General features: G+C 39.5%; 1 protein-coding gene across 3 annotated transcripts in view; it reads left to right on the plus strand.

Moving 5' to 3' along the window:
• Positions 1-929: 929 nt before the first annotated feature.
• The window catches only part of LOC134527682 (angiotensin-converting enzyme-like), an 87,199-nt gene continuing 63,102 nt past the window's right edge, over positions 930-25,026 (plus strand). Inside the window, exon 1 of one of the 3 annotated variants that reach the window (XM_063360585.1) lies at positions 930-1,215. In XM_063360585.1, coding sequence (XP_063216655.1) covers positions 1,000-1,215 — 216 coding nt within the window. In that variant the 5' untranslated portion in view covers positions 930-999. Of the gene's footprint in view, positions 1,216-6,194; positions 6,258-6,279; positions 6,358-25,026 lie in introns of those variants that run through there. The other 2 variants (XM_063360586.1, XM_063360587.1) reach the window with 2 other exon arrangements.

Here is a 25,026-nt window from a genome sequence, read left to right on the forward strand (position 1 = left end):
AAATATAACGATCACAATGTAGACTGCCATAACTTAGAAACTTACCAAAAACTTAGAAACATCGTAACTTAGAAAATAATAACCTATAACTTTTACAACTTAGAAAAACACAATTTAGAACTTACATAGCTTAAAAAACACGTGACATGGAAACAATGCCGAACCTCTTATTTTAGAACTATCACAAGTAAAAACTACATAACTTAGAACAGGAATAACAATAAAAATTCTTTATTGTGAGATTCTAAGGTGTGTATTTCTAAGTTATGACAATACCACTTTAAAACACTATAAAACCTTGAATATGTATATTATATCAGGGGTGCCCACAAGGAGGGGTAACGACGCAGACTGCGTCATTAAAATTTCAGGGGGGGGGGGGGGGTTAAAAGACGAGAAAAATGTATATATTATTTACATAATTATAGCTTCTAATGTGAAAATACGTTTCTGGTGCTTTAATAATTGAAAGGGATCTTGTAAATCAAATTGACAACCCCGCACTTTCCTCAACAAAAGCAGTTTGGCATCTGTCGGTTCAGGATGGAAATATTACCTGATATGACCAAAATTATTATTAGAAAATCAGTTTTAATTAAAGCAAAATGTTATAGAATATAATACTAAAAAAGTATAATATTATAAAATAATTGAGTAAATAATTGAGAAAATAGCATAAAAATTTTCGGGGGGGGGGGGGGTGCGCATCATTAGGTTGGGGGGGGGGGGAAACGTAGTGTTTAGGGGGGGGGGCACCTCTGATTATATCAATAACTGGTGTTTTTTTTTAACCGTGAAGTTGCGCGAATGTTCATGGATTGACCGGGAGTCAATGAAACGTAGGCTTCCCGCAGGCAGCACGCTCGGGCGGCGGCCGACGGAACCAGTTGCGCTCTGGCGGCGACCGGCGGAACCAGCTGCGCTCTGGTGGCGACCCAGAAGGACAATACGGAGACGGAGACGTGTTTGACGGTTGGGCCCAGTGTTGAGCGAGCGACCATGGCGTGCGCATCGTGGTGGGTGTTGGTGCTGACGTGCGCGACGCTGGCGACGGCCGGCGACCAAGGGGACGTGGTCGGCGACGACCCGGACGCCGAGCTGGCCACGCTGATCGAGTGGGACGAGATAGAGTGCGACGACCAGTGCGAGAAGATGGCGGCTGCGCGGTTCCAGTACTACGTTGAGGGCGGCGGGCGCGAGGCGCTGCTCCGACAGGTGAGGAACACGCTTGTGCAGTCTTGCAGCCGGTCATGTGGTCACGTGGAGAATTCCCTTGCGTCACCACCTGTGAGTGGCGGCAGAGACCACTGTTGTTATACCGGGCAGTAATGCCAACTTAGGGGTTTCTCCCCCAAATTAAGGGGGAACCAAGATATACAAAAGGGGGGGAGGAGTGTTATGGGGTCATTTATTTAGGGGGTATCTTTAGGGGTATTTTTTTAGCGGGTAAATTATTTAAGAATTTTTTTTGAAGGCCAATCTTTATCCAAAAATCGCGTTATAGTAAGTTAAGCCAAGTTTAGCGAACGTTTCGACAAAATTCCATCGATATCATTTGTACGGCGATAAGTATTAGAGTGGAATCAATTACAAAACAAATCGTGGCCAGAAGTAAATAATTCTGTTGAATTTTATTGAGACGTCTTCGAAGATTGCGATTCTGCTGGACACAGACGTTTTAGAAATATCCCCAAATTTTCAATGGCTCTTCACACACTTCAAATTTCAAACCGCAAAAGTCAAACGCGCTTTTTCGACTTAAAACGTGATAAAAAATAAATTACGGAATCAACGATGTCTCGAAGTGTTACAAAGCATAATGATGGCGAGGTTCACTTTGCGTACAATTTATTCCTTTTAGCCGGTATGATCATCATTTAACGTAAACACGTACGATTTCAAAAATATCAGCAACAGCAAAACGCAGTGCGGACAACCAGGCAGTGGCGTAGCCAGGATTTGTGTATGGGGGGTGTTAAGAAGCATGGCCCCCCCGTATTAAAGCGGGGGGTCCGGGGGTCCTCCCCCGGGAAAATTTGGATTTTAAGGTGTAAAATAGTGCCATTTTAGCAGTTTTCGTTACTTAAATTTAAATATTGTAATGGTAAAATTTTTATTAATTTTAATATGAAATTTGTTTGAGTGATGAATAAGAAATTAAAGATTTGTGCTAGGGGGGGGGGGGGGGGTTGAACCCCTAAACCCCCCCTCCCCTGGCTACGCCCCTGCAGCCTGGCCGATGCCTTCGACGAAGTATTTAAAAACATCCCGATTATATTTAAAGTATTAAGTTAACATTATGTCACAAAAAACTAGACATTGAAGCAATTTGTTTTTAATTTCAATTATTTCTCGTTTAACTTTAAAAGAAAAGTTAACAAAAGAAAAGTACAAAAAGCAAAAAATAATTTATGAAAAAATTATGCGAAGAAAAGTTTAAAAAGCTAATTTAAGAAAATTAAGAATTAAAAATCGTTTTATTTCATTGTTATTATGATTAATATTATTAGTTCATAAATTAATGTGTGTAAATATGTAAAATGAACCCACATAAATTCAACAGCTGTTTTATACTACTTGAGTGTATTTTAATATTATATTTGAAATTACCTCTCAAACAGGGTGTACAATGAAAACATTAGGGTTTTTTAATCGACATCTAGGGGGATTTGAAGTTTGAACTCTGTAGGAGTTGGCATCACTGTTTCCGGGCAGTAAGGAAGTGTCTTCCGACGTAGACTCAACCAAAGAATACTTTAGCCTCAAGGCTGCATTCAGTGAAAAACTAGCCGTGACGCTGTCAGAAACCAGTGAATATGCAAAGTAATACTTTCAGCATTAATTTTGTGCATTTTCAAATTTTTTTACACTGTTTTAAAACAATTTTCGATATTTGCACGTTCAAGTGTAAACATTTGACAGTACTATATAATACTTTTCTGGTACATGATGCTTGCTGTTTTAGTTTAGTACGTAGAACGATCCTGGCATAACAAAATTATCACAAAACAAAGGCAGCAAGTAAAAAAAAAAATGTTTTTTTTTTTATTTCTATTTGGTCTGATAATACGATCATAATTCATTGTTACAGCGCAATTTATGTCCAGGATCTTTCGATGTAGTAAATTAAAACAGCAAGCATCATGTACCACATGATCAATGTATACAGTAATATGCCATCAGAATCAAGAGATAGACTTGGATACCTGATGCAGAACTTTTAAGCTGATTCCACACAGAAAGCTTCGTATTTTCGCTGTGTTCGCGATGTTCGCTATGTTCACTGCGCCAGGTGGCCAGACAGGATACTCTAGTTAGCGATGTCGGAGAGACGCAATCCGTGGGATTCGAGAGATGATTGCGACGATGATAATAATATGCTGGCTCTTACAGTTTGTAAACGTAAATAGAAATATCTTCATGAATTTAATATATAAATATATAATATATAATTAATATATAAATAAGAATTTGAAGAATTTCATAATTTGATGAAACATTTGCTTGTGAGGACGAAACAAAATACTTGAAATCAAATCCCAGGCATTGTCCTGCATATCTTGCCGTACATATTATTCCATCGATTTATTCCTTAACATGTATATTTTCGTAATCTTTTAATTAACTTTTCCGTCGACTTTACAATTTAAAGCACAATACTGACAGCAATTAAATTTCATAAAGAGCAAACGCAGAAGTACAGCACAATTCTGCGCGAAAACATAACGTTTTTGTTTATATGCCCATTCTAGAAGTCAGCGACGTTTTAGAAAATAGCCGAGAATCAAACACTTGAGATGCAGCTGGCAGTATTTTACTCGCGTATCGAACATAGCGCCCTCTACAACTATTCGGAAGACAAATAAGAGTGGCTTGCATTCTTAAAGATGCACTTATGCTTAAAGAGGGGGTTGGAAATAGCCACTGTATCGTCCTCTCTGGATTATAATCTCGGTATAGTGGGATGGTTCCTCAGCTGTAACCAATGGCCGATTTATTTCCCATTATCTCTTGGTCTGTACAGTTGTGTGTACGGTGAACTGATCACTCGGAACTGATGGACTCGAGCCCACTGCCGTGTGTGGAAACAGCGTCTCGCCAGTCCAAACTGTCAGTCCAACAGCTGAGTGTCGTAGCAGACATCTGTGTCTGTGTTCTTTGGTTGATTTGCTATTTTTTCTCTTTTTTCTAACTTCAAGTGCACCTGCAACTGCAACACCCAAACCTTCTTCCACATTGTACGAAGAAACGATACATCCAAAAGCAACAGCAACCACAAGACTGATCGTGTGTGCATAGGGCATTAATTTAAGTCAAACTGTAAGTTTGGGCCGAGCAGTAAGAAATGGGAGCTGGACTGATCGTATGTGAGGGGCCTTTATTGTTAATTTCAGCCAATGAAGTTTTGCGATGTATCCGACATCTGTTGGCAGTGTTAGTAAGTAACTGTATTGACTTCCAAATGATTATCCCGTGACATCTGATCAGCAATTTGTGAGCACAGTTTTTCAACGTATAAATAAGGGTTATATAAAAATTTTTATGTAATGATACTAACCACAACACATTTTTTTTTTTAAATTTACAATTTTTGCTATTGACTTAAAAGTAATAGCATAAATGAATTTTTAAAGCAGGAACTACACTGAGCATTGTCATCTCTTGACAATTTCTTGCCACAGTATGATTGTTGAATATAAACAGTTCTCTAGTCCGTCAAAATTGTCTTCCTACTCTACTCTCGTTGGTTGTTGCGCCATGCATCCGTAACATAAATAAAATATTGTTACGATTTTAATAATTGTTGAGTAGGAAGAACTGGGTTCGTATAGGGATAGCCCAATTATTTATTTTTTGCACAGTTTTATTGACTGCTCATATTTACAACACTAATACATAATCTTACTTAAAATGCCTACTAATGAATTACTCGCACTCAGTATCTCAAGTCCTTGCACACCGCACACCTCGCTGGGCCGCACCCCTCGCGCAACTCTCGCCGCAGCACTCCTCGTGGACCTCCGTCGCCGAAATCTCGTCGCACTCCGTCGCCGCCGTCGCACTCCCTTCGCCGAGTCACTGTCACGGAGGCCAGCGTCCAGGCTTATATAGACCCTGGCGCCCTTCTAGAATTGACGAGCGCGGGTGGGGCCAGTCTCGTCATCCTGTGCCAAATTGACGCCCGAAGCGTCGAGAAGGGCATCGGCAGCTCGCGCGAGGCAGGGCGCCGCGCGGGGAGCGTAGAGGAGGAAGGGGGGTAGCGTCGACCCATGTAATCCGGGCAGGCACGCGTGGCATGTCTTACGTCAATGGATGGCGCATGACGTCAGTGACCATGCGGGGCCGCCAGCCAGCTCCGAACCTGGCATCGTGGTCCGGTCTCTCCCGTTCGTAACATTATATTCATTTCCCTCCTATGCACATGACCTGTCTTCCTTGCACACGACTATCTTGTTTGCTATTGTGAATCAGTAGGTTTGATAACATGGCGGTCAAATATTGTGCACACGACTGACTGTTTCTGTTACTGTTATTTTTTTTCAATTAATTGTGCCCCCAGATTTACAGTGGTGAACAGACGCGGACATGGAATTTATTTCTGGAAGGGATTTGATAAAGAAAAATGTATTCAGAAACTTTCGTCAACAACAGGGAGTTCGGACAGTTACATTATCATTCTCAACATGGATCACTGCCTTTGTGGTTTGTTATTCCAGTTGTCGCCAAAGCTCACCTTGCATAACCCAAATTAACATACTGCTGCCTTCACCGAGACCTCGTATATTTTTTTCATAACTTCAGGGAGGAGGGAATGTATCCCCCTGGTGGCGAATAATATTGTCACTCCCTCTTGTGAACTTTTGTGGGACATCGTAGAGAAGTTTGAAAGCCCGCGTTATGCGTTGTTGTATTCCAAAACCGCCTCAACCAGTGTCAGGTAGTGGTGGCGTTAAGGCCCGTTCTACAGTGACACTGAAACTGAGACGGATCTCACGGAACAGAGTTTCTGCAACAGCACGCAGATGGAGACGGACCCGTAAGGATTAGCTCGTCAATGCTGAGCTCTTCCGTTCACGTTGCTCCGTGCGACCAGTAGATGCCGAGTACTTGGCTGCGGTGGTAGCCATGTTTGTTTATGTTCTAAATACGTGAGATCCGTCTCCGTTCACGTGATCCATCTCCGTGTCATTGTAGGAAGGGGCCCTAGCATGGCCTCGTAGGAAGTCCAGCACCACTACGCCTCGCTCATCGTCCAGGTATGTGTCGCTGAGTCGCTGTTGCACAGCGCATTGTTCCTCGCAGCTGTAGTGATACATCTCCTAACTGCTCTTGGAGGATGTGTTGAAGAAAGTTGAGGTAGGCAATACCGTACACTGTGATAATATCTCAGAGCTAAACATGTAAACCTACGTCAACCATCACAGTAAAAAACATATGTGAGCAAGACTTTCAGTACTCGCCAGTGATATGAAAACATCTAACCTCGGACACGAAATCTAACGTAGAATTATTAAAAATAATGCCGAGCGTTTTAAATAAACCGATAAATAAAATATTCGCTTTTCAAATACCAACATTTCTGGATGCGAATCACACGCATACTGCGCCCGCCGCAAGAATTCGCTGCCTGAATCGTAAACCTAGCAGCTAGGAATGAACGGAATTGTTATTTTTCAATATAAGTTATGGCAATTACGGTTCCGATTGAGCAACTGGTTATTTAAATGGTTAACTTTATTAGTTATTGGGCATGGAAAGTCTTTTTTCAATCATTCACAATTCCAATTGCAAAGAACGACTAAAAATTCACTACATTACAGCCATCAAAATTATGGCGTGATTTTAACACTAGCATTGTAATTTTTCTTTTCATTTAAAGAAAAATTTATTTTCGAGGTTGCAGATGTTATTATATATAATTTTATCCAAGCACATTAAATACTTGCACAATTACACTGTAAAAGCGCGAACTATTCGTCATAGTAAATTTACAACTGCCAAGAAACTTGCAAAAAGTATTTTGCAATCTATACTGACAAAACCTTATTTAATTTACATTAGGTTACGAACGTGTTGTTCCCACAACGCAATGCGTTATTAGTGTGCACGATGGACGTGAGGTTTTGACGCAAAACTGACAACCATAAGATCTTGGGTTTGATACTCCGCTAAGTCATTCAAATTATTAGAAATGTTTACTTAAATAATTAAAGTGATAAAATTAAAAATCTCTCTGAATTATGAAAATTACAGTTCTGACATATTTATCCCATATATAACAATATCATAGCAATCTCACTTTTACGCTTTTGATAGTATTTTTACTTGAGCACATGAGTTCAGATCATCAACATACATAGGTGTAAAATTACATCTGCATCGGTGGAGACACTGCTGCCACATACACTTTCGTAACATTACACATTTTTGATGTGTAACATCTTAGCAGAAACGTAAATGTATCGCGGGCAATCCACGCCGTTTAAATTCTTTTCAGCCCCGCCTTGGAAAGGCTATATCTATCATTTATGATTGATATGAACTGGATACGCAATAAGGAACAATTACAGATTTTTGTATTGAAAATAAACTCACTAGAATCATGTCGAAGTGTGAACAAAATCTTTTAAAAACTTAAATTATCCAGCAAAAACACCCTTCGTTCCACGCTATGCTCACCCTGTTGACACCGGAACACAGATTTCTGAAGAGGTAATCTCCATCCAGTTGCATGGATCTGCGAAGAACGCTTGGATAACTTGACGCGCTTTCTTCGTTTGAACGTTGCAATTTTTCCCGTATAATTTTTAAACGTGTGTGGATACTCACCGGCGCTATCAAATGTAACGGTGCAACTTCAGTTTGCAGTTTGGGGCAAGGAATTTTTAATCTGAAATAAATTTCGAAGTGCGTGGGGAAGTACGCCCTACGCCCGCTGTACTCAGGCCGGAGTGGAGTTCTGTGTCGAGACAGGCCCCTTCCGTGTTTAACATTGTTTCCCTTTTATCGAGTAAACACCAGCGCGCCGGGTTCGCCGCGCGCGAGCAACATTCACATTTCCGAGAGGTTGGTATCCCGGCACGCGGAGAGAATATGTACAGAGTGTATCTCAAACACACATGCACGGGATATGCAGAGGCAGGTGTCGCCGAACATACGTGCAGTTGCTGTTTCCGGACAGCAGGCGTGTGTGTCCCGTACCGATGCAGTCTTATCCTAAGCCGTGAAAGAACACTGTTTAAAATTTTCACCTAAAATTTACTAAGTACGCTGGTTTCAAATATGCAGGGATCTTCGTAAATTTATCGTTATCTTTGTAATTTTTGCGGGTACTAAGTTCATTTAGTTTTAACGTGAATCCACAAGAATAATATTGGTATTTAAACAAGACATTTAAAACCTGGTTAAGGCTACTGTAAAAACACCCCTATTGCTTCCACGTATGTTTACTGTTTATAAAGAATAAACAAAACGCGGAAGTCGAAATACGGCGTTTTTTTCTGTAAAGAACCATTTATCAGAAATTACTTAGAACTCTTCGTTTATTTCTTTTATTTGAGGTGAATTCTTGTTTGAAAATCCCATAGTTATTGTCATTTCTAACATTGGCCAGGCCTCCACAAATTTATTAGACGCCAATACCACCTGTTGTATAAACAAAGAAAGATATTTTCAGACAACTCTCTATTTCCACACGTTATTCATTTGGTAGTAATAGATAAACAAAATGCCAAAAGCATCAGCTAAGCAATCCCGCGTCATTACATTTTACTGAAATATAACGCTTCGAAGGTTACGAACATGCATGAAACTACTTTTAAAGTTTGCATAAGGATACTATTCGGAAAGTCAATAATGATGGTTGCCATTTTTTTCCAAGAATCGTTCAGGTTAGTGTCCCAAAGAAAGTAAGTTTTTTTTGGAAAAAGCCAGTGTTAGAAATTGCAGTAAATTTGGCCTACGAACATTTCAAAGGAAAATGTACCTGAAACAAAGGAAGGTTTATTTGTAGATCTAAGTTACGATCTCCGTAGAAAGTAGGCCTACGCTGAATTAAAAAGACTACCTAGTCTTGTGTTCCGTTTAAAACAGGGCGAGCAAGCACGTGGCAGGAAGTTGAGTGTTCATACTCAAGATGTTTATAGTGAGGGTCATTCCATATGAAATCAACCAGAGGCCTTAACCTCTACACCTTAGATTTTCATTTTTTTTTTGTATATTGGTAATATCAACTAAATACATGATAAATCTATTTTTTCTAATTTTTTTTTCAAGTAGTTTTTTGTATAAATTTTTGAAAATTGCAAAAATAGCCAATTTTAGCAATGTTTTGGATCACTCAAATACTAGTTGGTTTCCAACCAATGGTGCTAGAAGGCTGTTAGACAGCTCATTTTAAAGGTCATTGAATGGGCTTCAATTTGATATGTAACATGGCCAACTTCAGAGAAAAAAAATATTTTTAATTGTTTTCAAACTTTTTAATATTGAATTTCTAAAAAACACCATTTTAGAATTTTGTTAAAAAAAAATTGTATTCCTACATATACTGGTTAGATTTGTGCCAAATTTCAAGGTGGAGAATCGATGGGATCATGAGTAAATAAAAATGAGAAGTTTAGTAGATGCTTAAGGGGGCATGGTAGATAAATAAATGCTTTAAGCGTCAGTTGGACGTTATAGGTTTTTGGAAGACAACATTGAAAAACTGCAAAACAACAATCATACATAATGTTATTTGCCAACTTTATTAGCAGACGTCCCAAAATGACAATTCTCGAGCGTTGTTTCTTCCGCAGCAATTAAATGTTCGAAATTACCGAGGCAGAAGTTTTGGCTTCAAGTAACCTTCAGTTTTTAATTAATGCATTTAGCTCTGGTTTAGATACCATGCCGCCTTAAGAAATAGTTGCAGCAAGGAAGAGTAGCATAATTTTACATCAAATTTTGACTTAGTAAAGTATTCAAATTTTATTGTTATAGACTAAATTTTTTTTACAAATTATAAAACACGGATAACAAATCTTACCTTACATTCATCCAGTGTTCTTTGATTAAACATTTGATCAATATGATAATACAAAGCACGTGATCTTGCTGAACAGATGTAGCCTAAGTTCAAAGCACATGATCTTGCTGAAAGGATGTAGCCTATGTTATAACTGATGCAGTTATTACAAAAAATAGCGAACATCCCCAGGATAATTTTAAAATAGTGTACTTATTTTAAGGTGAACATTCTTAACTGTGTAGGTCCGGAAATGATTGTGTTTATCGTTAAAGCCGTTACCGCGCACGATATGCAGGTGGTCCGAGAGTTTTGCGCTTGGGACTTAACCGACACAAGTGATCTCTTGATAGGGTGCTTGTATGTTGTACACTGCCCATATTTTAGCATATCTGCAATGTAAAGACATCTTTATACTACACCGAAAGTTATTTATAAAACATAGTTTTAACATTTTATGTTCATCAACTCCGTTTCACAGTCACGATCTTGCAGGCGTAGGAGGGCTCCCAGATCTAGGCCCGTGATTGTGGATACAGCCTGTATGCTTAAGCATACTAGATTTAATATTACTTTGTTTTCCAGATTCTTGGAGATTTGTACAATGGCTGATTACTACTAGAGAAGCCATTTTAGTTTTGAATTACCTGACTAGCTGTTTTTTTTTTATTTTAAATATTTATAAATACCTTAGCCATGGGATCCATACAAAGCGCACGTAGTGGGCGCAGCCATCTTGCTTCGGCTCCGAAGTCGCACAAAGCACGCCGATGCTTCCACCGAGGTCGTGTCCGAATTGGCCTGAAGTACATACTTATACTTACTTGTCCCAGGGAGTGACATCAAAAAGGCTGTCCGAACTGGAAGTGAAGTATGCAAGCGTGCAAGTAAACGAATCTGCGTACTTCTCGCGTACTTCGAGTGGACGAAACGTCCCCATTTTGAAGAAAAAAATGATTTGTAGGTCATATTTAATATAATTTAAGTAATTGAAAGATTCGTAATACCATTTAACTATATATTTTACTGGTATTAATAAATTGAATATAAAAGTGAACATGTTCCTAATGAAGTTTCAACAAATACATAAATGCACATACTGTTACGATTATTAAATATGATCTTTGTGGGAAAATTACTGGGTTCGTAAAAAGATAGCACAATTAAAGTTTTTACTACAGTTTTATTGATTACTAATATTTACATCGCTAACAAATAATCTTTCTTAAAATGCCTAGTAATCAATTACACTTAAAAATGTTTATTCCCCAGTCACTCGGTTTTTACACACCGCACACCTCGCTGGGCCGCACCTCTGGCGCAATTCTCACCACCCAACTATCGCCGAGAAACTCTCTCGCCCAGACTGTCGCGGAGGCCGGCGTCCCGGGCTTATATAGGCCCAGGCACCACTTCTAGAAGTGACGAGCGCGGCTGGGGCCAGTCGCGTTATCCCTCGCCGACCCGACGCCCGAAGCGTCGAGAAGGGCATCGGCAGCTCGCGTAGGATTCCCAAAAGCTGCCAGGTGCCGGTAAGGGCGCCGAGGCAGGAAACCGCGCGGGTAGCGGGTGGGTGGAGGGGGGAAGAGACGACCCTTGTAATCCGCCAGGCGCACGCGTCATGTCTCACGTCAGCGGCGGCCACGTGACGTCAGTGGCCGTGCGGGGCCACCAGCCAGCTCCGAACCTGCGCGCGCCGCAGCCCTGCTTGCGTTCGTAACAATACATACAGGCTGTAACTACGAACCAAAGGTAGACTCATGAAGTAAATGGCCGTAAACGCGTGACACTAATTAAGTATTAATAATGACTAACTTCAGCTATTTAAACAATGATTGTCCAATAAAATAAATTTGTTAATATATATATATATATATAATAACCCGTGTGAAGAGACCAAACATTAAACACTTCCGGATTCAAGTGCATATGTGAAGTATAAAAGATCGCAAGTACACAGTTGTGTACTTTAATTCGGACACAGTTAAACTTGAGATTTATAGGGAGCCATTAGAATTTTATTTTGTTTGAACACAAGATTTTTGTAGAGTTTTTCATGATATTTACTAAAAAAAAAAAAAAAAGTTAAGCAAGAATTCAAATCCGAGACGAACTTTGACTTTTATATGTACATAATGTATGTTTTATTATTTCGGAAGTAGAATTTTTTTTATTATTTCTAACCATTTTATGAAATCCACGCTTATGATTTGAACGCCCCGTTGGCTGCGGGTTTGTTACTGGTCTAGGCTACCCCGGGGCGTCTGACGCAATCGTGACTAGGGTTCAGAACCGGGAAATCCCGGCCCGAAAGTACCGAGATTTCTCGGTGTTCTTGATGTAGTAAAAGAACCGCGAATTTAAAATTGATTCCTGGTTCTTTCGGTAGTTTCGGGACTCGACATTGCGCGCTAGGTTACTCTCATGTAACTCTCTGACGAGGTCCGCAGCTGCGGGCGTGGTGAGGGGAGTGAGGCTGCCGCTCCTGTCGCCAGTCGGTGTGCCTGCGTGTGGCGCCAGTGTTATTTGTATAACGACCAGTTTTTTCTTTTATTTTGTTATGAAAAGAAGAAATGTGATTTATGTTAATAACTCTGTGATTTTGCATGCGTTAAAATATTTATTTAAGTGTTTTTTTTTTCCCTCCAAAGTTGAACATTGAGAGTGAGACTGAGAATAATGTGATTTGTTCATGTTAGTAGATACCTATAAACACATGTTTATCTTTTTTACTTTTGATCACGAAAATTTGTTTAATCGTTCGAAACTAACTATTACTTCTTCAATCACCGACTGCTGCACTATTAAAAAAAAAAACCTAGTACCGAAATTCCCAGTTCTGAAAATCGGTTACGGTTCCGAATACCCTAATCGTGACGCAATAGAAACGTTTCGAAAGCACGCGAGAGTAGGCAGTTAAATGACCCGCGAGAATGCCTGCGCCTCCGTACCACGAGCAACAAGCATCCAAACAATCACGAAGCAGCGTCTCAGTTGTTTATCTTATCTCGGCGAGATGTTTGCGACGCCCAGATTATCTGGTGTTTAGTGAAGTTAAGAGATATCGCTGCCTCCGATGAAACGATACCGCTTCTGATACCACTCCCCTTTAAAGAAAGGGCGAATTTCCACTTTTAGATTCCGAATGCAATACGTATTTTAAGTTTAAGGTATTAGATATTTTTGTATTTATCAAATAAACATTAAATTTTTTGTATGAATTTGTATCAATGAAAGTGGGTGAATAATTACTTGTTTTAAATATAAAAAAAAAGAGGCTATTTATTACAGATTTATGAGTTTGATAGTAGGTATAGGTCTAAAACATTATAAAATACTAAAATTATTCAAATGCTTCTCGTGAACTTGAACTCCAAAGGAATACACCCCCCTGAACTTCTTCGTAACGTGTTAGAGATCTGGCAACATCGCACGCCATGAGCCGTGTACTACAATCTAAGTGTGAGACGATCTATAGGTGATCTTATATGTTTATATATAATGTATATGTAATGTAGGCTATATATGCATATTTAACACTCGTCTCCATAGTGGTAAGAAGTTAGGAAGTTTGTGTGTGCCATCATTGCCATGTTAGTGTGTAATTTGTCGAAATCAGAACTATTCCCCACCATCATTTTCCATCTGTACAACACAATTTTTTTTGTGGTATAATAAAGTTTCACGCTAATTTTTTGCTGATGTGTTGTTAACATCTTTGATTAACAATTTTACTTAATGGCGGCATTTTTTACGATTATTCCTAGCGAGTTACGTTAAAGCTATTAAACTTCTAACTTAATTCTGTATACAGCTATTATTTGTTTTAATAACCAATTGCTAAGCTGTAGTTAAGTTAACTTCAGGAAAACCACTACACTATAGGTACATATTTGTATATGACTCGGCAAATAGGCGCAGTAAAATTTCAAAGTTCCTATTTATGTACGTTGAAACAAAAAGGGCTAAAGTCAATTGTAAAAAATTTCACTATTAGCAGTACCTACGGGTTTGTCTAATCAAAAGTTGTTTAAAGAAAGTTTTATAAACCATTTAGAATGTTTACCATTACTTCAACAGATTTGATACTGTTATTAGTAAATGATTTAAGATTTTTTCCTGTGCTCCAACACCTATTTTTTTGCACCCCTTGAGCAAATGTTTGGTGTTAATGAAAATACCTTCCAAACAAAAGTTTTAGGTACTAAACATTTTTTATCTTGCGGAAATATTAAAGAAAGTAAATTCTTCAAAAACATTCCCCAACTATACCCCTTTTGTCAGATTTTGCCAACTGATGAACCTGATAGATTTTCCATCTCTGTATTTTATTTCCGACTCTTTGTTTGAGGTACTCGTTTAAGAATAGAATTCAAGATTGAGATTAGAGAAAAAAGTGGATTTGGATCGTTATTACTTAAAACAAAATGTTGACTCCTTCCCATGCCAATCAAATGGTTCGTGCCATCCAGATGAATACTTACTTAACACAGTATTCCAGATTTTTTACGAAAGTACCTTAAAGAACCCGATAGTTCGAAAATAGACTCTAGTAAAAAAAAATTGTTGCAAATCAGCATTTCAAATACCCTGAATCGATTCTTTCCTTAACCTAACTTAAACTAAGTGTTGGGTTGGAAGATGACCGGGTTATGGAAGACTAAGCAAATACACTAGAGACTAATACCGAACAGCTGTATACTAACAGCACGGGGAAGAGAGTAAACAATAACCTAGCGGCAAGAGTTGTAGCTATAAAATGTCGTATAGGTAAATTGTTCATTTATTTATTATCCAACGTGAAACATGGTTATGTAACGGCACCAAATGTAAGGGAGGCCATTCTTTGTTACGACACCACCAGTGTTTCCTCCGAAAGGAAAGGGATAAGGTAGGAGTTGGTGATTGGCTGAGGAGGGGTTTGGGACTGGATTGGGCTGTGAGTTAGAGATTGTAGCACTTGAACATATTAAGTAACTAGCGACCCGCCCCGACTTCGCACGGGTGCAATGCTGATACTAAATATACTACAGAATGTCTATATACAACGTTCACAGCTTTTTTGTCATTAGACAATACAAACATGTTTTCTTTAGAGGTTATTCTTGAAAGAGCGACGTATAATTTGCCATGTGAAAAACACTCAACGCTCAAATCTAAGCCTGCAACGTTGAAAGTTTGACCCTGCGATTTATTAATGGTCATTGCAATATTGGCACGCGCCGCCGGCCCCCCGGCCGGTACTGCCGCAACTGCTATGTCCCTGCATTTTAAATCTGTAATATCTTCGAAAATGTTCATTTTAATTACATGCTGTACAGGGCCAATTTTATCTATATTAAATGCACAATGTATTTAAGGTACTTAATTGGGTTAGGATTAATGCTGTATTGCTTAAAATCGCTTCGTAAATAAGCCATTATTTCTCGTAAAACGTAAAGGATAAAAAATGGTTATTGTGGGTTATCCCTAAGAGATAGACATATACCACCGTGGACTTTTTTTGTAGACCTTTTTAAGGTGTACAATACTGTAGTAATTATTTTGATCTATCTTGTAGGGTTCAGCCAGCGTTTGCAATGTAAGCGCAAAAAATGTGTTTATTTACGACATCACATTAGTAACCTCTAAAATTATCATTGTTTCTCTACTATATTATGCATGTTTCATACATATAAACATTCATCTTGAATCACTATATCTATTAAAAAACACCGCATCAAAATCCGTTGCGTAGTTTCAAAGATCTAAGCATACATAGGGACGGACAGACAGCGGGAAGCGACTTTGTTTTATACTATGTATTAGCTCAACACTGTTCTGCCCAGTGCATGGTCGGGTCTCCGGGTGCCGCTACTCCGTCAGAGACTCGAACACAGGACCTCTGGTCGCGAGTACCCGCCGCCGCTAGTCTCTCAGTGACAATACATTATCTCTGCGTGACTGCTAGTTGCTGGCCTGACATCGCTCCGAGGACAACCATCCCTGGAGCTTGCTGAACTCACCCTGTGAACTCTTGCTGACCCCGCGGCACCAAAACTACTTAGCGAGGCGCGTGGCGAGAGACCGTGCATTGCAAGGAGGCCGTTCACTGCCGCGGCATTATGGTGGGAGGAAGACAGTGATCTGGGCGCTGTGTCTACAATCGCACACCCTCCGACGCCTTCACAGACTTAATTAAGAATAAATCCTCGAATCGTAAGTTCTCCTACAGTTAAATTTCTTTTTAAGAAATTTGAATCACGGGAGGTGTATTTCTCTCGATAAATCTGTATAGTTAAAAATAAAGTATTATAAGAGAGAATATTTTCGTTGTTATAATATCGGTACCCAATGGTGGGCACAGGGGGATAGATTCCCCTCCATCTGAAGTTATGAAAATTGGCAAAATATCAGTGAAGACAGTATGTTACTGTGTGAGAATCCACGTCTCGTATGTCTACTACTGTAGGCCCACGTGCCAGTGTGCTCGTGTCAATAGTTTTCGAATACAGATGTTCAAAATTTAATTTTTTTTCTATTTTCTAAAATCCCCCCCCCCCCTTTTTTCCCCCCCTTTACCGAAAAAATTTCTGTGTCTGCCAACTATTGGTACCATATGTATTAAACACATATCTTGTTCATACTGGGCATACCGTCTGCCATCTGTCGGACAGACGTGACAACAACGCCAGGTTTTCACAGAAACATCTTGAAGTGGTCCGGTATTAGTTTCTAGTGTATTTGGACTAAGTGCGTCGTGCCTTACCCGCTGTTCCTTGCCGATCTGGCAACACTGGCAACACTGGCGGGACGCGAGTACGCACTGCGTCCACTTCCTGTCGCCACGTCAGGTCTCGCGTGGCCTCCACGGACTGTGTGTCATCGCGCGACAGGGAGTCACTCTATGGGCGGGCTGCTGTCCCTTCGCCCATAGTAACAAATACTATTCTTCCCAAAATTATTCGTCTATGTGAACGTAACTAAAACTAAAAGGTTTGTGAGGTTAAATTAGCGATATGCAAAACACACTATAATATCGTGATAATATATTAAATCTCGCAATTTTTTTATGTCTAAACATCGTAGTTCACGGTATGCGGCATATGGTGGGAGTAATTTCGTGAATGGAACTGAAGTCGACTGGAACGGAAATGTGTAAACACGTTGCTGCCACCTGTGGGAGTCTCAGAAATCTCGAAAATATGGTGGACCCACGTGATAAAACCGTATATATTGCTTTCGCGAACATCGCAGAATTTACACCGCATAGTGTATGTGTATTGAAAATAAAACTTTTTAATAATCTTTTAATACTTTGTTACAATTAAGTCATAAAAATAAATAACTTAAAAAATGTTAAAAAGTTGGCTTTACAATTTTGATAACCCTTAGATAACATTTAAATATAGAGATAGCGCAGCTTACATTATATTGTAGAGACACAACATATTGGTAGCCTACATATTTGTCAATATGTTCTTGATAACATTGTCGATTGTTTACCTTATGTACATAATATAAACTTGAAATCTAATCAAGCAAACTTGTGAAATAAATGTTTAATAATGGTTCCTCCTACCCCCTGATAACTTATGATTATATTCATCAAGTTATATGATGCAAAAACTCTTTTATTTTATCTATCCTTATATTTTTTCTTGATTTGTATATATTTTATAAGTAGATATTGTTTTGCTCGTATTGCCTTTTATAAGTAAAATTTTTAGTTCTCTGTTTATTATTATATAAATAAGTCTTGATACATTCCTTATCATACGTGCTTGAATGTACACATTGTTGTTATTTCACTTGGAGGCCGCTCTGATTTCCCAACCCGGCCTAACCGTAGGGATTGGAGTTGCCGGTTTTATCCGCCGCTAGGGTAGAGACATTGTGTTGATTCTTGTTTTGTTTTTTTTGTCTTTTTGTTGTATTTTTATACTGTTATTGTGTTTATTTTCTGTCTGTGTATTTTTATACTTTGTGTTCAGTTATACATGTTTGTACTTGTGCTGTTTTGTTTTGGTCACTGCAGGCATGTGGCGCTCTCGCCTTGCATGTGTCGGCCGATCGCGGATGTGCCTACCTGTAGCGGATTCTCCTGAGGTATTAGTGCTTGCCTGCTCTTGGTGCCGACGCGTGGGAGAATAGGCGGATTTAGGGGGTTGGGGCACTGGGGCACGTGTCCCCTCCAGACGCTTAAAAATAGACAATAAGTTTTTAATATGGTCCCGCTATAATTACGTTCGTTTGGTGTATTATGTAGTTTGGAGCCTCCATCACAGCACATACCTACTTATTTTGAGAAAATAAAATCATCGCGAAATCCGCCAATTGTCAAAATAAATTAACAGAGTTACCAGAAAGTACGTTGTTCTTCATAAAAAATTTAACGCCGCAATAAACTTTTCTGTAATTCGCAGCGAGGAAGTGTTCAGAACACCGCACGTGCGCTGAGGATTGTACTTGAGCGATCTTCCCCGCAAACTTTGTCATTATTTAGAACTTCAGTTTTTTTTTAAGGGTTGAGATGCCAGTTCAGGCGTAAAACATGAATTCTTACAATGAGGGGCGAAACAATATTATTTAAAAGCTTGAACGGAAACGTATTACATGCTTCCTTGCGGCCATACGCAGCATTAGGTTTGCGAAGCGACTGCTTAGTTTCCCACAGTTCCTCCTCTCTCCTCGTGTTTCACGTGACACGGGGACGTCGGAGGGCGCGTATTTGAAGTCGTCCATTGAAATAGATGAATAAGCTTAGTCGCGCGCATAGCAGTTGGACGACTGTACAAGGACGAGGGAGAGAGGTCGACTTCCGCGCAGTCAGTCACGGTAGGTTGTCCGGCCGAGTTATTTAATTGTAGTGTTAACCACGCGTTAAGTTAGTAACGAGTGATATTATATTATCTATAATGAGTGACAAAGACAGAAAAATACAAAAGTGCTCAAGTGCGTATTTATTTACTAAAATAAAAAAAAAACCGACGATGCAGTTGCAAAGACTGGAAAAGGGATTGAATGTGGTGGTTCTCATGTGCATCCATCTTCGCTTGCGGCGACTGCGTCAATGCCAACACATCCATCATCAGTGTCAGCCTCCACTAGTTACATGTTGCAGGAACGCGGCATACGTAGGTATCGCGACGCCCTGTTAAAACGATTGGCAACGCGTTCGACATTATTCCGTCCTCTTGTTAAAAAATATGAAGTTCTAAAATTCATATTTTTATGGCCATTAAAACAATTTTTGCATGTATTTATTTAGGGAATTTATAAATATATAAACTTAGTCTGGTTTTTGGTAATTAATTTGGTCTTTCATTTTTTTTATTTTCTTAAGATAAACTACTTATCAACCAGCAGGACAGTTAAATTCTTGCAGGTGAAGAAAGATACCAGCAGTTGAAAAATACTTGGCAACCTAAGACAGGCTATGTAAGTTCCCACTGGTACTGATGAATGGGGTTGGGGGGGGGGGGGGGGGGGGGTCTCTTCTAATGAGCTGGTTAAAGGGACATGAATGGCTAGAATACAGCAAAATCGCTAGTGGCGCGGATTGAGCAAAATGTGCATTCGTTTTGATCGCGTGAGGCAGATACAAATGATGTGAAGCAGGGAAAGTTGGTATTGGGACTCCTGAAAACTAATAAAAAAAGCCATTAAAACGATCAAACACCGCGAGAGCACGAAATATCACCAAGTGAACATGATATCATCTCAAAATTTGTTGATGGTAATGGTGGGAAATTCAATGGACGTTGTTGTACAAATGAGATCTCAGTAAATGAAAACTATTGAATAGAATCGTAAAAAACCTATTCCAAAATTACCATTAAGAGGTCACAGGGATGACTGTATTTTAAAATTAGGAATTTCTATGGCGATGGCAACTTCAGAGCGTTGTTGAAGTTCCCAATCGATGCTGGAGAAAATAAAATTCAAAATGGGAAACAAAATTAAAAAGGCCAAATGTTTACTATTATAACTAATATGACTACATATGTTTCTGTTTGTGAGCAACTGACCTTTTATATTCGTTGTTTCGATGTAGATACGAATGAAATACGAGATGAATTTCTTATGTTTGTCGAAGTTGTTAAAATTACTGGTAAAAAATTGCTCAGCATATTTTGAAGGCGTTGGGAAACCTTAACTTGTGCCGGGTTCAAGTATATGACGGAGGAGCCATTATGAGTGGTAAAATAAAAGGTGTTCAGGCATGCATATCCAACATTCAACCTTAGTCTTTTTTACTCATTGTGCAAACCACACTCTCAGTGCTGCATGCACCGAACCCAGCATAAGAAATGCCGTAGTGGTTAGCTCAAGTGTAGCAACTTTCTTTCGTGAGTCAGCTCAATGAATACATCTCCTCAGAGGAGAAATGCAAGCTCATGTGCCAAAGGAAAAATAAATTATTTAAAAAAAGAAAGAAAAAAGTGAGATACCAGTTGGGGTGCAAAGACATGAGTTTTTTGGACGTCTTGCCATGTCTTAAGAAAAATGGCTATGGCTAAATGTTTCTCCACTAAAATATGGCTAAATACTACACAGTAATATTTATCGCAGTTATGCGAATGCCACAAAGTCACTCGTAAGATCACACATGAGTCCCCAGTCAGTTCGACTGAACTATAATGAATATTCTTTTACGAATTTTAGTAGTTCCCATTGAAGTATTTTATTCGGTTTTCTCACTGTGATTATAGACTACGTTCTGTCTTAAATACAAGTATTAAATAGTCTTACATAAAAATAACTAAGCAAATTATTATTTTTTTAAAATAAATCCAACGCATTAAGCACAGATTAACTTATTTACACTTTACATTATTTACATTTTGAAAAATATCACTTTTGGTTGATGGGGAGGGGTAGGTAATTGAGCCAAATCTCGCATCTCACCAAGGGGGAGGGGTGGTCGAAAAATCGCCAAAATTGGATCACGTAATTAATGGACGTTCCCGGAATGAAGGAGTCAGAAGTGTTACACCTACATTTTCGTTCCTCTAAGCTATCATGTTGTAGGAATTTCTCGTAAGCTTGGTAATAATCCTGATATTTTAGGAACCACGCTGCCTCTATCTCGATCATTACAAACCATTGAATTTGGTATATTTACGCCAATTCATTTTTTCAATACGACCACAGCCAGTCTGCAGAGGCAACGTGAAACTAGCATGCAAGCATAAAAAAAAAACTGTTCAATATGGATGAGGCCCTCGCAACTAAATTGGTACAGAAATCACAGTCCACAGAATCACCAGCCTTAAAACAAATATGTCGAATATTCAGACTCGGTCCATTTAAGAGTATTACCGTTTTACAATATATATGCATTCCTTTTACTTGATTATTTGTCAATTATTTATTCAGTCGCACAGGCTCTGCGGCTGTGCCGTTCACGGCGGGGGGAAGGGGGTGGGGGCTCACTTCGCTCACTTCGCTCTATTCGCTCTATTCGCTCACTTCGCTCACTTCGCTCTCTTCGCTCACTTCGCTCTCTTCGCTCACTTCGCTCTCTTCGCTCACTTCGCTCTCTTCGCTCTCTTCGCTCTCTTCGCTCACTTCGCTCACTTCGCTCACTTCGCTCACTTCGCTCACTTCGCTCACTTCGCTCACTTCGCTCACTTCGCTCACTTCGCTCACTTCGCTCTCTTCGCTCTCTTCGCTCACTTCGCTCTCTTCGCTCACTTCGCTCTATTCGCTCACTTCGCTCTCTTCGCTCTCTTCGCTCTCTTCGCTCTCTTCGCTCACTTCGCTCACTTCGCTCACTTCGCTCACTTCGCTCACTTCGCTCTCTTCGCTCACTTCGCTCTCTTCGCTCTATTCGCTCACTTCGCTCACTTCGCTCTCTTCGCTCACTTCGCTCTCTTCGCTCTCTTCGCTCTCTTCGCTCTCTTCGCTCTCTTCGCTCACTTCGCTCTCTTCGCTCTCTTCGCTCACTTCGCTCTCTTCGCTCTCTTCGCTCTCTTCGCTCACTTCGCTCTCTTCGCTCACTTCGCTCTCTTCGCTCACTTCGCTCACTTCGCTCACTTCGCTCACTTCGCTCACTTCGCTCTCTTCGCTCACTTCGCTCTCTTCGCTCTCTTCGTTGAACTCGCACTTCACTCAACCACCTTCGGAATTCTCGCGGAAGCCGGCGTCACCACTTTTATACCAGTTGGCCGTCTTTCTGTAATAGACTGGAGTGGTTGTGACGTGTCGCGTGTCCGAGTCGATCCGAGGTTCGAAGCATCCAGAAACGCGTCGGAGTCACGTCACACCGCGCTGTGGCCCACAGAAATCCCGGGCCATTATGACAGTGCCGAGGAAGGGGGGAGCGAGGCCAGGCCGCCCTAATCCCCAAAGGTATGCGCGTGTGACGTCAGTGGCCGTGCGGGGTCGCTGGAAGGCCCGCTCTGGTACCTGGTACGTGTCGCGGCCTTGCTCCCCAGTGCGCTCGCAACAATATTGAGACGTTTTCATGTTTGTGATGTGACCCACCTTGTTGTTTAGCTTTGAAGGGAGATCTAACAATTGGCAAGCAGATGAGAGAAAATATTATTCCAAAGTCTGCTGCAGATGCCTACGAAACGGCATGTGCGCTGCCGAATATTCGAATTCTGTGTCAACTGTTGTGCATGTTTCCTGTGACTGCTAGCACTGCCAAACGATCTTTCTCCACCTTGCGCCGATTAAAAACATGTATTCGGAGCAGAATGACAGAATATAGTTTGAATGGAGTGGCTTTAATGCATATCCATCAAAACACTGTGTCAAAAATGAACGTTAACGAAGTACTGTATATCTTCAACAGGAAACAAAAAAAAAATAACGTTTTTACATATATAATTATTTACTATTTTCATATAAATAAACTTTAATATTAAGTTACACGCATATATTACAGTTATTGTATGTTGTTTGTTAATCCCAAATATGAAAATACGTTTTGCCCATCTGACCCTTGTGCTTGTCTCTGCAGTGACCATTGTGTCCTTGTTGGTATGTGTCGTGCTCACCGTTAAAACCTCGGCTGTTGGTGGGCATGTGACAAAAATTTATAATTAAATCTTATATTAATTTATTCGACGACATGTTGAATAAAGGAATCTATGGCGAAATGTTTACTGATAAATCAGCTCAGTAAGTTTAATATTTGTTTGTAGGAAGTATTTACAGACTAATTTCTGTCGTTTAAGAAACAAATAATAAATATTATGGATGTTATATATATGTTATAACGTGTGTTTTAAAATGTTTCAGGTTAATTTTGTTTTAATGCATCTATTGGACTGCATTTTTTAGTTAGAAAAATATTTTAAAAAAATGATAGCGCCGCTTTCTTAATGCTTTAGAGCAGGGGTTCCCAAAGTGTGCGCCGCGGCGCCCTGGTGCGCCGCAGAAAGTTAAGAAGGGTAAACGGGCCTTAGCTATCAAATTCTTTATTATTTATAATAAATATATTTGACTTTATAAGACTCGAAAGTACTTAGACTCGTTCTGGTGTATTTATATGATAAGAACAAAAGAACGAATCATTTAGTTTAATTTGTGGGCGCCAACAACTTCTACGAAGTTGTAATAATGAATAATCATTACAATTACTTCTATTTTAATTAATTTTTAATACACACCATTAATTAAAATTTATTTTATTGTTGTCCGGACTATTCAGGGGTAGAGTTGGGTATGTCGTGGAAAAATTCGTAAAACCTTGGATCAGCTTGTATACAACGATTTTGTGAACTTTAACTCAAGTTGTTCCTAACTTTAGCAATCTGGTAGTGTGAAAAGATTTAGTAAGGGATTTCAAGTGATATTAAATATTCCCGAGTGTCAGTTTTGCAAGCTAGTAAATGTGGTGACATTCATTCATCATTATATAACCGACCTGTTATTATAGTTCCGTGATAACGAACTATGCGTTACTAGGTTGTCTTCTTTCAGCCAGGACCTCAGCAATGAATCTGCTGCATCTTCATCCTTGGCACGCCCATTCGCTGTCTTGTACCTTCGTCCTGGGAACGCCTAGTATTAATGAGTCGTCTTCGTCCTGGGAACGCCTTTCGTTGTTTCCAAACTTCGTCCTGGAAACGCCTCTAGATGACCATCTTCGTCCTGGGAACGCCTATCGTTGATCGTCTTCGTCCTGGGAACGCCTATCGTTAATCGTCTTCGTCCTGGGAACGCCTCTCGTCGTTTAAGTATGTTCTCGTACAGTTGAATATTATAAATACTTCTTTCTTCGTCCTGGGAACGCCTTAATATGATTTCAATCTTCGTAGTTTATACTCGTAGTCTTCTTCCGGGTATCGCCTTGTAGTACTCAAATCATCTTATAAATAATAATTCTTCTTTATGTCAACAACTCTCTTCAAATCATTAATATTATTCCTATTTACTATCATTTCTTATAATTCTTCAAAATATTTCACCGGTTATAAGTTCAATTTCTGCAGTCATAAAATTTCATGTCTTTCCTATTCGAAGTTCCTATATCAATTCCCTTTCGTTTTCTCCATTCCTTCCAAACAAAACTTTTATTAGCTAGCAATAATTTTTGTTAAATCTTTTCCACCAATACCAGATTGTTTTACAAATATTCGTCATATAATATTACATATGAACTGTGAAAAAACACCATTCTTATTCGTTAAACAAATATCATTACTTGAGCAAGGAAGTATTACATTCAAAGATATAAATACAAATTACTAATTTTTGGTTCATAGAGAAATAAAATGTGTAGTGAAGTGAAATTATAAATATGCTACATTAATTTTGTTCATCATCTTGTTATATGAAATTAACAAGTTCAACCTTTATAAGGGCGCCGTGAAGCGATTCTCTTTACCATTCTCCGAAACCTCAACTAAGTGTTCGCGGGTACAAAATAAACAATTTAATTTCTAGCGCTCGCGTAGTGCTTCGCTTACTTGCGCACTCGCCGATACTGATCTACTACACGCCCGAGACAACTGTGGTCCCGGTAAAAATGTGAACTACCCAAGGTCAGACGGACCCTTCCCTCCGCAACACTGTCCCCT

Source organism: Bacillus rossius, chromosome 1 (genome assembly GCF_032445375.1).
Source record: "Bacillus rossius redtenbacheri isolate Brsri chromosome 1, Brsri_v3, whole genome shotgun sequence".
Classification (NCBI taxonomy): Eukaryota; Metazoa; Arthropoda; class Insecta; order Phasmatodea; family Bacillidae; genus Bacillus; species Bacillus rossius.